At 41.6% G+C, this 14,336-nt stretch overlaps 1 protein-coding gene across 1 annotated transcript in view; it reads left to right on the top strand.

Moving 5' to 3' along the window:
* The window catches only part of SORCS3 (sortilin related VPS10 domain containing receptor 3), a 588,390-nt gene that overhangs the window by 434,377 nt on the left and 139,677 nt on the right, over positions 1 to 14,336 (top strand). The window contains exons 6-7 of the mRNA XM_029245625.1: positions 1,847 to 1,911; positions 13,482 to 13,600. Of these exons, the coding sequence (XP_029101458.1) occupies positions 1,847 to 1,911; positions 13,482 to 13,600 (184 nt within the window). The remainder of the gene's footprint in view (positions 1 to 1,846; positions 1,912 to 13,481; positions 13,601 to 14,336) is intronic.

Here is a 14,336-nt window from a genome sequence, read left to right on the forward strand (position 1 = left end):
AAAATGCGGATGCCTTGAGATTATCCCAAAAGTTTTGATTTCATTGGTTTGGGGAGGGGCCCAGGCATCTGGATGTTTCACAGCTCACCCAGTGGCTCTCGTGAGCAGCCAAGTTTGAGAACCACCAAGGTTAGGATGCTATGGAAGCAGATAAAGGTTCTTCAGTGAGATGAGGGATGGATAGGCTGCTGGAGGGATGAGACCAACTGAGCATTGAAGGAAAGGGGAGAGGTAGCTGGAGAAGGAAAGGGGCAGGGAGAGAGTTGCATCTAAAGGACATTGCAAGCAGAGGGGAGAAGAGCCAAGAAGGCTGGGAGCTGCTCTCGATGGAGAAGTCTCAGTCAGTCAGTCAGTCTCTCTAGTTCTGGCCTAAGTCCCCGTGTCGTCTTAGATACATATCCATTTCTCTGTGCCACAGTTTCCCATTCAGTCACATATAACTAATGATACCTGTTCTCCTTACCTTAGGCATCAAATGAGGTGAGGAAAAATTAAAAGATAGTGTATCAGTGATCACTGGGAAAAAATACAGCATTAGAGTAAAACTTCTTTTATTCAGTATTTTTTGGGGAAAGAAGTATTTTACATAAATGAACTTTTAAAGCAACTGAAATTTAGCCATTCAAGACAATAATCATTAACAAATAAAAATCATTTCATTTTTCCTAACATAGGTCATTTGCAACCCTATTTTCTTAGAGTAAACTGATATCATTAGCCTCCTGCTTCCCGTTCTCTGCATTCAGCCCCTCAGCAGAGATGTCAGATACTGAACCGTGCTATACAGCTATGGCCTCAGCATCAGAAGAAGTGTAGTAGATTTATGATGTAGAAGATTGGGTTTTGAGTTCTTCGGTCTGTTTTTCATAAGTTTTCAATTTGTCTTGCTATCTGGGTACCTTGATTCTCATTGTTTTAAATTCTCCTTTTTCTTTCTAACTTGCTGCCTCTTCCCTATTGAGGACTGTAAAACCAGAAAACCAATCTTAGAATGAAATTTAAAAGTAAAACGACTGTGAGTCCAAGCTTGCTGGAGAGGGTGGATTATGTGATGCCTTTAGTGCATGAATGTTTTAATGTCTGTGTTGCCTCTTTTAGCTGACTTTCTGGGTCTTACACTGGCCTGGATATCTCATGCAGGAGGTAGCTGACTGGACTTTATGTGTGGGAGGTTGGAGGCCCACAGGAATTAGTTCGTCAGGATTCTCAGCCTTCCTTTTTCTGACTATTGACCATCAACCTTTAAAGTTTCCCACTCCTATCACCAGAATTGTGTCCCTGTTAGACCAGATTTTGAATGTTTGTCACCAAACATTTATTGTTCACAAGGCAGAGGTAAGGAAGGGCAGATAGGTCCAAACTCAGGAGGGTAGGAGTGTCTGGAAGCAGATAGCCAGAACGGAGGCTAAACCACCTTCCTCAGGGGCAGAACGTGGGAGTAGCACACCCCAAGTGGGAGGGCAGAGGGGAAGGAAGTGGTGGAAATAACCGGGTGTGACAAGACCGGGGAAGTGGAAGGTATGAGGTGGGGAAGGGTTGAGGACAGAGGTTTAGACCAGCTTTACTATGGAGTACATTACTCTGTGCTCCTTTATGTTTTTTTGAGAGTTACTGACTCTGTGACACTGCTCCAAGACACATGAGTTGTGACCATTATAGGTGGCAGCTGCTAGAGAGAGAGCCACCCCGCAGGGGCTGCAAGTCGCCGTATTCTGTGGGTCCCCACAGCGCAAGACAGGCCATCTTGAGAAAGTGGCTTGCTGAGTAATAACCCTGAATGGTTCCCCACTTTGTTGTCTGCCATCCTCATGGTCACTGAGCTTCTGACTCTCCTTTCCTTCCCCAGGTCGGTGTCCGGATTGGATAAAGAGGCGGACTTGGTGCACATGGAAGTGCGGACAGCTGATGGATGTGAGTGCTGAGGCCACCAGGCTGGGCGCCGGGAGATCTGCCTGCAGGTCTCCCTCCTCCCCCAATTTGCATTTTAATGGCTTGGGAAGATGAAAAGCCCTGAGCTCCCTTACTGCCACATGCATTTTATTTCCTAGAGTCGGGGAGAGGCCTCCAGTCCCAAGGGAGACATTTCATTGAAATAAACCCTCAGGAATGAATTTGCTGGAGATGGGAGTTAATGTGACCAATTTTGAGGCTCCTGTTAGTAATTTCCTGGCATCTTCAGTGTAATTCACATAGGGATGGCCGTAGCTCATCGTGGTATTTTGCATTCACATGGTGAATGAGACGATGCCAGCTTTAAGAAAATAAACTTTATATAGTCAAGATTACAAAAAAAAGGTAACTGGACAAACTATTTCCAGAGTTGTTTGTTCATTCATTCAGCAAATATTTAGGGATGGCCTACTGTGTGTCAGGCAAGATTCTTAGCCCTGGAGATACAGGGGTGAGCCAGACCTCTACTGTCCCCGCACATCAGCCATGGAATCCAGGACTTCAAACATTGACCCCTTTGTACATCGTACACCTGTCTACATCTTGAACAGAATTTGACTGATAAAGTATCATTTTGCACCAACTTAAGTATCTATAGGGCTCTTCCCTGTCCCAGAAAGATAAAATCAACTTAAATATGTGAAAATAGATGATAAATATGAAATCTGAAAAATAATGGAAATATAATTAGCATATACTAGATCACAAATAGAGCCAAATAATCCATGGAAATAATAGTGACCTAGGGGTGCAGCAGTTCAAAGCACCGGACTGTGAGTTGAGGTCCTGGGTCCTGCCACCCACTAGCCATGAGACCATGAGACCCCCTAACCTCTCTGTGCTCTGGCTTCCTACTATCTGAGGATGCTCATCCTTGCCCTGCCCGCCTCATAGGGTTATGGGTTGAATGTACAAGCAGAAGGAGATTCTTTGCGACCTGGATGCAGGTATCGGATGTGCTTGTGCTTTGTCCATGGGAAACCTACTGCTTTTGAGGCCAAACTCAGATGTATGCTAGAAACATGCACTTTGGGGAATATATTTTATTTGCTTTATTTTTATTTTTAAAAGAGTTAGAAGGCAAATGACACTTGTTACTATATGCCTGGCACTCTGCTGAGTTCCTTCCTTCCTCCTTCCTTCCTTCCTCCTTCCTTCCTTCCTTCCTTCCTTCTTTCCTTCCTTCCTTCCTTTCTTTCTTTCTTTCTTTCTTCTCTTTCTTCTCTTTCTCTCTTTCTCTCTTTCTCTCTCTCTTTCTCTCTTTCTCTCTTTCTCTGATGCAGCCAGGGATGAGGGATGACCCACACTATTTTTACATTTTCTTTTTTTAACAAAAGAGTTATATTTTAGGGAGGTAATGCCACATATTCAAATTCACTGATTGTCAAGCATGGTGAAGCCTAAATTCGAAGTTACTCTTAGTGCTAAGAAAAAAAAACATGGAAAATTAGAGGACTAGTGGGATGGAGGGAGGGGTTTGAAGGAGCATAGCAGAAAAGCAGGAGGGGAGCAGACAGCAGCTCTCAGAAGATGACCCACAGACATGTTTTCAGGACAACCCCTGCCTTGGCTTTGCTTGTCATGTCAACATTTTTAAGCTGTATATGTGATCTGTGGTGGTTGTAATATTTTAGACTTGGAGAAAACTTTATATGCCTGTCTGACCTCCTACATAGTGTAGGAATCCCTTCCCCCAGAATCTCTTATAGTGTGTCCTCAGGTTTCATGAGCTCAGGCTTAAGACATATCCTTTTCTACTGCTGGACAGCTCCTTTTTTTTTTTTTTTTTTTTTTTAAGGTAATTTCTTACATAAAGCTCAAACTTACTTTCTGAAAGTTCAAGAATTCTGGTCCACATTGGGATAAGGTCTGTGGTACAGAACTGCTGTGAAATTTTATGAGATTAAAAATGCAAAACACATAGAAAAGTTCCTGGCCTATTGTCAAGAATTGAAAAAAGCAGACAGAAATATAACAGGGATAAGTGTCATATGCCACACTTAGGTTAAAATATATATTAATTCTATGTCTTTTTTTAGGTTTTTTAAAATGAGTTTTTCAATACTTCAAAGTATCTTCTTTCAACCTAGTGAATTGGCTCTAACCCCCCTTTATTTAGAAAGTGCACGTAACAAGACTGAACTAACCAGGGATGTTTTATTTTACATACCCTAATGAAATGTATGACTCCTTTGGTATGTAGTGAATGCTTTCTTACACTCACACACTCACACATACACATACATCTCTATCTTTCTGATCATCACAAAAAGGCACAGCATATATTTTATTTCCTTTTTTTTCCCTTGATGTGGTAGCTTGGACTTGAATTTGCCCAAATTCACACAGATAGCCTAGTGATAGAATAAAAACTAGAACACAGAACTCTCAACACACTACAAATAGAGGAGAATTCTGATAAAGAACAAGTATAAAAGACCCACAACTAACATCATATTTAATGATGAGATACTGAACGCTTTCCCCCTAAGGGCAGGTAAAAGGCAGGGATGTTTACTCTTTCTTTCTTTTTTTTTTTTTTGAATTTTTCAATTTTATTTAATTTACTTTTTTATACAGCAGCTTCTTATTAGTTATCCATTTTATACATATTAGTGTATATATGGGATGTTTACTCTTAACACACCTTTTCAACATGATGTTGAAAGTCCTAGTCAGTGCAATAAAGGAAGAAAAATGAAATGCAATTCATATAGATTACAAAGGAAAAAAATAAAACTGTCATTATTCTCGTTGACGTGATTCTCCATGTAGAATATCACAAGGAATGTACAAAAAAAGCTGCTAGAACAAATATGTAAGTTAGAGCAGGGTTGTTGGATACAAAACATTCAGTGGAGAGAGGATGATTGTTTTTAACAAAGGGCGTTAGAAAAAATTGGGCAGCCATATGGGGAAAACGAACTTCAACCTATGATTTACAGGTTATACAAACTCTAACTCAAAATGGATCACATTTCTAAATGTAAAACATAAAATTATAAAACTTTTGGAAGAAACTGTAGGAGAAAATCTTTATGACCTTAAATTGACGCCAAGAGCAAAATTGATAAAATAAAGAATCCATAAATTGGACTTCATCAAAATTTAAAAATTTTATTCTTCAGAAGGTACAATAAAGACAGTGGGAGAAACTATTTGCAGATCATATAACTAACAGAGGACTTATAGCCAGAACACATAAAGAACCTTTAAAGCATAGGAATAAGAAACAACCCCATTAAAAAAAAAAAAGTAGGAAAAATTTGAACAGAACATTTACCAAGGAAAATATAAAGATGACAAGTAAACACAAGTATTTGCTATATTTGGAGTAAGTAATACCTAGATCCTTTGAGTCTTTTTGTTCTGTGACTCATACGTTTAAAAGAACAATAACAAAATTCTCTAAGAATCTTAAATCAGGAGAAATAATGGATCTTAGATAATTATTTTTCCTTCCTCAGATTTTCCTTCATTATTCCACTTTTTCTGGCATGTTCAAGAGTCTATTCCTTAATCAGCCCATTTCAGACCCTTTACCCTGTGTTATAGATTTTTTGCTAATTGCTATTTTGAAAATTATCGTCAAAGGGGTCTTGAGCAGTAAAATTCCATTTCTCTGCATCTGCCTGCATCACAGTTCTCATGGCCATTTTGCTCAACCGGTAGCATTCATGGTCATCCTCTGGTGAGCTGATTCCACTACAGATTCCTGGGGTCCACCTCAGAGGTTTTGGTTTAGGTGGTCTGGTGCAGGACCTGGGAGTCTCCATATTGTTAAGCGCACTCCCAGCGTGATTTTGATCCAGGTGCTTTTCAGGAACACTGCTGTGTGGCTCCCTTACCTCATGTGGTGCTGGAGTCACAGCTTGGGGACAGTTATACCCTCCGTAAGCATGAACAAGGAGCCTTGGTATTGGAGTCGGGAATTACTCTGTTCCGTAGCACCTGGGCTGTCACAGGAATGCAAGTGAGAAGAACGTATAAAGAGAGCAAATGGGTCTTTCTTTCCCTTCTAAGAAACAAAAATCAGCAAGTCATAATTCATTATAAAGTGCTCTCCACATCAAGATAACTTTCAAATGTCTAAAATCATGGACGAGAGAACTTCTTAAATATTAGCAGGAATAGTATGAGCTTCGTAAAGATCTTCCGGGGATGGAAACAGGATATGCCTCTGAAAAAAACAATTAAATGTTGCTCTGTGTACTTCCCAGAGTATGGCAGAAATATAGAAATTTGTGTTATCTTTATTTATTGACCCACTCATAATTCACTCCACTGTGACAGAGCCCTTTCCATGTGTAGAAGACAAGAGGTTCTCAAAACCTAGCATTAAAATTGCCACACACACACACACACACACACACACACACACACACACACACACACACACACACACACTCACCTGGTCCCACCACAGATCAATGAAAGAAGATTCTTCAGGGGAAGGTCATGGGCATTGCCCTGCATAAAATTGTCCTAATGATTTTGAAGTACATGTGGGGTTGAGAACCACTGCACGAGATCTGAGCTTCTCCAACATTAACATACAAATGAACCATCTGGAGAGCTTTTTTTTTTTTTTTTTTTTTTTTTCCGGTACGCGGGCCTCTCACTGCTGCGGCCTCTCCCGTTGCGGAGCACAGGCTCCGGACGCGCAGGCTCAGCGGCCATGGCACACGGGCCCAGCCGCTCCGCGGCATGTGGGATCCTCCCGTACCGGGGCACGAACCCATGTCTCCTGCATCGGCAGGCGGACTCTCAACCACTGCGCCACCAGGGAAGCCCTGGAGAGATTTTTAAAACACTTTCCGTATTTCTGACAAGCTCCCAGCTGATGCTGCTGGCCAGTAGACCCCGCTTTGATCAGCACTGCACTGCACGAAGCTGTGGAGGGTGTGTGGGTAAATAGGACACAATCAGCATTGAGTAGCAGAGGCAGATAAGTACACAGATTATTAATGCAATATAATGTGCTAACGGCCATGGGGACTCCGTTTTGTCTCATGAAGAAAGTGCTATCTGTGCGAACCAAAAGGCAGGGTAGCCCAGTCGCTGAGGAGCGACTGAAGGCTGCACTGAAGAGCCCGTGGTTAAGTTTCATCTTGGGAGATGAGTTGGATTTTCCCAAGGGGATGGTAGAAAAGGAGAGTGAGAAAGTTGTGCTAGACTTGTACTGTCCAATATGGTAGCCATTCAGTTACACGTGGTTATTGAGCACTTGAGATGTGATGTCCAAATTGATGTGTGCCGTACGTGTGGAATACACACCAGATTTCAAAGACTTACTATGAATAAAATGATGGAAAATAGCCCATTAGTAATTTTTATATTAGTTACATGATGAAATCATAATATTTGGGGTTAAATCAAATATGTTAAATGTACACTTTTCTGTTTACCTTTTAAGTATGGCTACTGGGAAATTTAAAAGGTCATTAGTAGCTCCCATTGTGTATCCATTGCACAGGACTGCCCTAGACTGAGGGGCTGCAGGTGCAGCAGCATGGAGTGTGGCTCTTCAGTGCGTGGTGTGGCATTGACAGTCCTGTCTCTAAACCTGGCTCCCACACTCGGGAGCAAACCCAACATAAACAAGTCCCTTTTCTTGTTTCGGTGTAAGAATCTCCACTCTTCCCCAGTCCTGGTCCTCCCCTTTGGGAGTCAGACTTCCTTAAACTAAAGCCATTGAATTATCTCTTGCCTTGGCATGGTTTAAACAGGGCAGAGCCAACCAATTTGGTTAATAACAGTGTGAAACCTGTTTCTGCCATGAGATTCAGGATTCAAATGGCTTTTTCTCTCATTCTCTTCTGGAAATCATCTCTCTCTGAATGTCTCAATGTCCCCTGTGAATATTAATATTTATATTCATATTCATGTTCTCTCTCCCTCTCTCTCTCTCTCTCTCTCTCTCTCTCTCTCTCTCTCTCTTTCACTCAGTTACTCAGTCACACACACACACCATCAAAGAGACCATTGAGTGTCAATAGAAAGAGTATTAACTTGGTGCCCTAAGAGTTACGTTGGAGAATTAACTCTGTCAATTAGAGCCTGTTTGACCCTGGACAATTTTTTTTTAAACTTTCTGTGAATCTTCTAGTGCTTCACATGTTTGAATACACAAATATAAGAGGTATTTTTATAATTTTTTTCATCAGTTGGATAACAAAGATCTTAGTGTAGAGTAAAATTTACTCTACAATAATGAGGCAGAAATTCAGTTCAATGAGGCAGATTTCAGTTCAATGAACTGAGGCAGATTTCAGTTCAATGAACTGAGGCAGATTTCAGTTCAATGAACAAAGGAGGAACAATTAAGAGGACCCCAAAATGATGCAGACTGCTCTGTTAGGTAGTTGATTCCTGTTTATTGGAAATTTTCAAGCATAAGCTATATGGGGGCCTTGTAGGACACTGTAATAAGTGAAACTCGACATGAGCTATAAGTTTTTAGACATCTAGACTTGAAATTTCTAGAATCAAAACCACAGCACATATACTACCATTCCTTGTCCTGGTACTATTATCAGCTCTCTTCATCAATTACTGCACTTTCTCACTAAGCCAAGATAAAGCCCAGGACATCTTAACAGAGCATTCCAGGCAGTCATTAGTAATCAAATGCGCAAAACTATTAGCCCTGAAGTCTAAACTGTAGGTTCTAGATACATAGAATAATGGCTCTTAAAAAACTTTGGGTTACTGACTAGTCCAATGGTTGTAAGCTGTGTAACTCAGAGATCCAGCAGTATTCTAAGAACTCAGAGGCCAAGAAACAGTGAGAGGCCCGTGTACCGCAAAAAAAAAAAAATATATATATATATATTAATTATGAGGATGATGTGACTTAACCATTTGGGGAATCCCCGTCTTGTTTTCCCATTAGGGTATCCTAATGAGATCTTCATTCAGTTTGGTCTTTCTCGTTTTCCGTTTGAGCATGTTTTGAAGGAAAGGATGGGAAATAGCAGTTCTAGAATAAATATTAATCCATGTCCGCCCATTATCGTGTAATTATATAGTGCCTTCAGCGGGCTTTCCTTGCCTAAACGTCCACATGCAGTTTTCACTCCCTTTTTTAGAAATTCCCTTCTCCCACAGAACACTTCTCTATCCATGCTAAACACAAGCACTGTCTCCTCCTTCAAGTCCTCCTTAATTATTCCAGCTCAGATGTGCTTTTTCTTGTCTGAACACCTATAGCATTTAGAGAAAGTAAACAGTGAGGTCAATCCAGTGTATGACTTTACTAGTAGGACCTGTGCTATCATGATCTTTTGATCCTCCACAATAAAACAGAACATTACTTGTTAATTGTACATAAGAAGGATGCTGAGTGTTAAATCTCCTTCCTTCTCTCTTCATGATAAAAAAGAACTAGCATTTATTGATCCTTTAAAATGTATTCAACAACGTACGAACCTTTTTCATACATAATCTTATTTGATCCTGACGACAGCCCTGAGAGGCAAACACCTACTTTGCTTGTACCTCACAGATGAAAAGTGGAGCCGCTGCTTAGCCCAAGGCCATCAGCAAGTTCAGGATTGGAACTCAGCACTTTCTACCTTCAGAGGCCTTTCTCTCACACACCACAATATGCTTGAGAAATCTGGACCGCTTTGCTTCCTTTTTATCAGGCATCTTGTGTTTTTAAAACACACATACACACAAACGAACAAGACCGCAGTTGTTAGAAGCCTATTTGGGGATTTCATGTTACATGATAAGTATCCGCTTTCAGTTTCGTCATAGAATCCTTATGACTGTATTCAGCCTCACTTGGAGATAATGTCCGAAGTCCAAATTTAAGACCTTTCGCAAGTTGGAGGCTTGAGCGAAGTGGTGATTCCTGCTCACCTTTGACACCCCCAGTCCCCTGTGACACCCTCGGTCACTTCCACCTGGTAGCCTGGCCTGCCTGACATGTACCTCTCCCCAGACCCTCATTTGGGGTTCTCACCAGGCAGTGGGTATCTCTGTGTTTAGAAAATTAAAAGCGTTGAGACTCCTGATATATGAGTCCGGCTAAAGACTGCAAGGCCCCTGAATTTTAAGTGGATTTCCCAAACGCGTTTTAGTGCTGCTTTCCTGTTAAAGTGGACCTTTTGTTCCATGCTGGGCAGTGGCAAGCAGCAGGGGAGCCAAGAAGGAGGATGAGTGTGACCCAGTAGCTCATCTACCAGGGGCCACAGTTTAGGTAGGTTTCGGTTTTGTATGGGGTGGCCTCGAATACACTTGATTCTTTTTTCAAAGTGTCCAAGTATGGGAGTAAATAGTAAATAGACAGGGGAGAAATGAGCCCATGCTGGGGATAAGCAGATGTCCTCCTGTGCACGCCTTTGATTGCCAGTACAAGGGGCTTTCCAAGACACTCTCTGGCGAGAAAGAAGCAGGTTGTCAAGTCAACCCTTGTGGTTTCTTTACATGTCTTCACCGCAGCGTTTCACTGGGTTTTAGTGCTTTATGCTAGGAGCAAATCACTCAGGCTGGGTGGGACCAGTACTATGCCTGGTGGTCCAAAGCGCAGCCTGGGCTTCTTGCCTTCCCTTGGCCTCTCAGCCAGGAGCGGAAAGCCAGGTCATTCTCGGCTTTCTCTGTGGACAGAGACAAAGAGGAAGGGGTCGGCAGGTGGTACTCGCAGAATGGGGAGCAAGGTGGTCTTGCTAACAGGTCAGGGAATGTGGGGACAGGGCACAGTCTATTCTCTGGAGAGGTAGGTAGGGACCAAATTACGGAGTCGAGGTACAAAGTGAATGGCTCCTGGTGGACTGTAGGCTTGTTTTGTTTGGCCTAATACTGTTTGGCCTGCACCATATTTTAAATTTAAATTAGCTGTCAATTTATAAACATTAGGAAATGTCACATTAAAAAAACTGGGACACTTAGCTTTATGTAGAAACTCAGAACATCTTATTCCTGCATCTCAGTGATGACTGATGCTGAGAAGCAGCTCCCTGTAAAGATGCAAGTGTTGGCCATTTTCCTGTAGTCCCAGCTGTTCCTCAGTGATCCCTGACACTGAGACCATGTGCCCACTGCCATTCGTCATCTCACTCCAGCTCAGTTTCCTCTTATACGTTATTTGCCTGGCCCCTGAGACATTTGACTTCATTAGGCTAGTTGTAAAAGGCGTTCTATTTTACAGAAGAATATTTGGGCTTTGTCCCCGGGCACTCAGAACTGTGGGTGATTTTGAAGCCGAGAAGGCTCAGCTGAGGTTAGGTTTGAGAGATGATGCTGGCTCCTTGCCTCGGGTCCACCCAGCTTCCAGTCCATCCTGCACCTGAGCACCAGTTGTGAAATGGACGCAGCAGGCAACGCAGATGGGAAGGCCTTTTCCAGGCAAGTGGCAGGGGTCGTGGAGAGAAGAGAGATGCTGGAAGCACTTCAGAGGCAGACTTTTCAAGGCTGGGAACCAGCTGGATTGCATGGCATGTGGAGGAAAGAAAAGTGAAGAGGCTTGAGCCACTGGGCAGGTGACGAAACTGCTGATGGAGAGAATGAGATCAGTGTTGGGCGTGTCTGGATGAAGGGCACCAAAGCAAATTGGCTTTGCCCAGATACAGACGTTTGAAAAGTAGGGCTATAGCACATAATGAATTCATTTCCTACCAAAACATGTTTCTTTGTTAAACTAGCATTTTGTTTATTAATAAATGTGTGTAATAGCTAGCTATAAATTTTATGAGTGAACCCCTTCCTAGACAGCAGGGCCTTTCACAATAGAAAATCTGTCTCATTCACTGCCATACTCCTGGTGCTTAAATAATACCCAATACATTATATGCACACAAGAAATACTTTCTGGATCAATCAATCAATAAATTAATTAAAGGTCAATAATTAGGGAAAATTTAAAGTACCCTTGTTTTACACTCAGTTGTTATTTGTTTATTTAAACTTTTGCCTTTATTTATTTCTGCCGCTTACCACCCCTTCCAGTGTAGCCTCCGAAACGTACTCACACCTGTGCACATATTTAAGTGGGCAAGCGCATCAGATGTATGTAGTAATGCAAGTCATTTTAGATGATAACAAAGACTTATCTGCTTTTAATCCTAAAATGACCTCTATTTTTCACTTGGACCCATTTATTATTTTTAAACACCATTAAATAAACAATATACATTTTTAAAGCAAGTGTATACAGAGGTTTCTTTATAGAGATTCACTTGTGGTTTTTCCTTGGGGAACAAATAACTGAATGGATCGTCTTCCTCGGGTGACCCTGTCGTCATGATCAGAATGCTTAGACTCGAGGATTTCTCATTCAGCTACAGCTGCTGCCATAATTTTGGGGGGTTGGTTGAGGAAGCTTCAGCTGCTGAGATCTTTAGAAAATTTTACAAGTAATTATACAGGTTTTACTTATAATAAGTAAGTACATTCTTATTGTAAACACAAGGAAGACGTATATAATATAAAAAGCAAAGGCCCCACTTCCACTCTCGTTAAGTCCATTCCTTTCCCCCAAAGTAGTCATAGCTAATTTATAGAGATGTCCTTTAAAACTTTTTTTCCTATGCAGTTATGGCACAAACCTGTATGTATAACGACATTGTTCTTTTTTGTTTTTTTCATAAATTGGGTTGTGCCATACATGTTGCTAAATAATTTTTTAAAAGGTCACAGAACAATGCACCTTGGGGAAATCAGCACACGATGCATATGTATCTACCTAATTCTTCTGTTCACAACATGGTGCTTTGTTATATGTGTATGTTTGTTTTTCTAAATGTTCTTTAATTCATGGACACTTAGCCAGTTTCTGGTTTTTCACTGCTATGAATAATGCCACAATGAACATTTTTGCCCTTGCCTCTTTGTGAAAATATATGAGTATTTCTCTAGAAAACGTCCCTTGAATTAGAGTTGCTGGTAAAAAGATATGTACATTTAAAATTCTGATAGATATTTCAAATTTGTTCCTTCAAAAATCTGTACCAGGAATAAAGACACAGATGTAGAGAATGGACTTGAGGACACAGGGAGGGGGAAGGGTAAGCTGAGACGAAGTGAGAGAGTGACATTGACACTACCAGATGTGAAATAGATAGCTAGTGGGAAGCAGCCGCATAGCACAGGGAGATCAGCTCAGTACTTTGTGATCATCTAGAGGAGTGGGATAGGGAGGGTGGGAGGGAGTCGCAAGAGGGAGGGGACATAGGGATATATGTATACATAGAGCCGATTCACTTTGTTATATAGCAGAAGCTAACACAACATTGTAAAGCAATTATACTCCAATAAAGATGTTAACAAAAATAAAATTAAAAAAATCTGTACCAATTTACTCTTTGGCTGGTAGGATATAAGATTAACTCTTTCCTCACTCCCTTTCCTGAACTAGATATTCCTTTTCTTAAAAAAATTATTACAAATTCTTTGGACAAGAAAATGCAGTCTCATGGTTGTTTTACATTGCATCACAGATCCCCAGGAAGTAGGGCTTTGTGGGCTGAGAGGTTTGATGACCATTGCCCCTTGTGTCTAAGTGTCTCTCTGCCATCCCATTTCAGATGCTCACTACCTCACCTGCAGGATCCAGGAATGTGCTGAGACTACTCGGAGCGGGCCTTTTGCCCGCTCCATTGACATCAGTTCCCTGGTCGTCCAGGATGAATATATCTTCATTCAGGTGAGTCCAGATGCGCAGTCAATGGTAGAGGGAGGATGCATGGGGGAAGTCAACTGCTGGCTGGGAGGATGAGGATGGCTCTCCAGAGGCTGTGAAGATGCGGAGCTGGGGTGCTGTCCCTCCTGTGCTTTCGGTACACGGTCCGCTGGGGAGATCCCAGACTTCTGGTGAAAGATGAAGATGTTATGGGTCCTTATTGTTTACAGGGAACTTTAGTGGCCCACTGAATCCTTCAGTTGAATTGTCCTTTTATTATACCAAAGGGGTCTTGAAATGACCAGGACTTAGGCTGGAGTTTGAGATTACTTAGAATCAAATCTCATTAGAGATGAGTAATTAGAGATAAGTAATTTATCAAAGCCACATTCTATTTCTGTCCAAAGTGACTTACCTAATGTGGGAATGAGAATCTCCAAGAAATTAAGCATCTCTAGGATCTTCTTTCTGTGAAAATTGAGGTCTCACTAAATCTTCCCCTCCCTTTCCAGTGCTGACCACCCCCTCAAATGTCCAAGCCCCAAATCCTTCACTCCAAGAGCTCTGTGACTCCTAGAGAAACTGGGGGACTAATATTTTTAGGCAGGCAATGGAAGCCTCGTTTTGGATTTTTGAGTTTCACTGAAAGGAGGTGCAAGATAGATCAAAAATGAGGGAAAACAAAAGAAGATGCTCCGTCGAGTGATGGACTTTGTGTGTGTGTGTGTGTGTGTGTGTGTGTGTGTGTGTGTGTGTGTGT

Source organism: Monodon monoceros, unplaced genomic scaffold, assembly GCF_005190385.1.
Source record: "Monodon monoceros isolate NGI ecotype Baffin Bay Population unplaced genomic scaffold, NGI_Narwhal_1 Super_Scaffold_4, whole genome shotgun sequence".
Lineage (NCBI taxonomy): Eukaryota > Metazoa > Chordata > Mammalia > Artiodactyla > Monodontidae > Monodon > Monodon monoceros.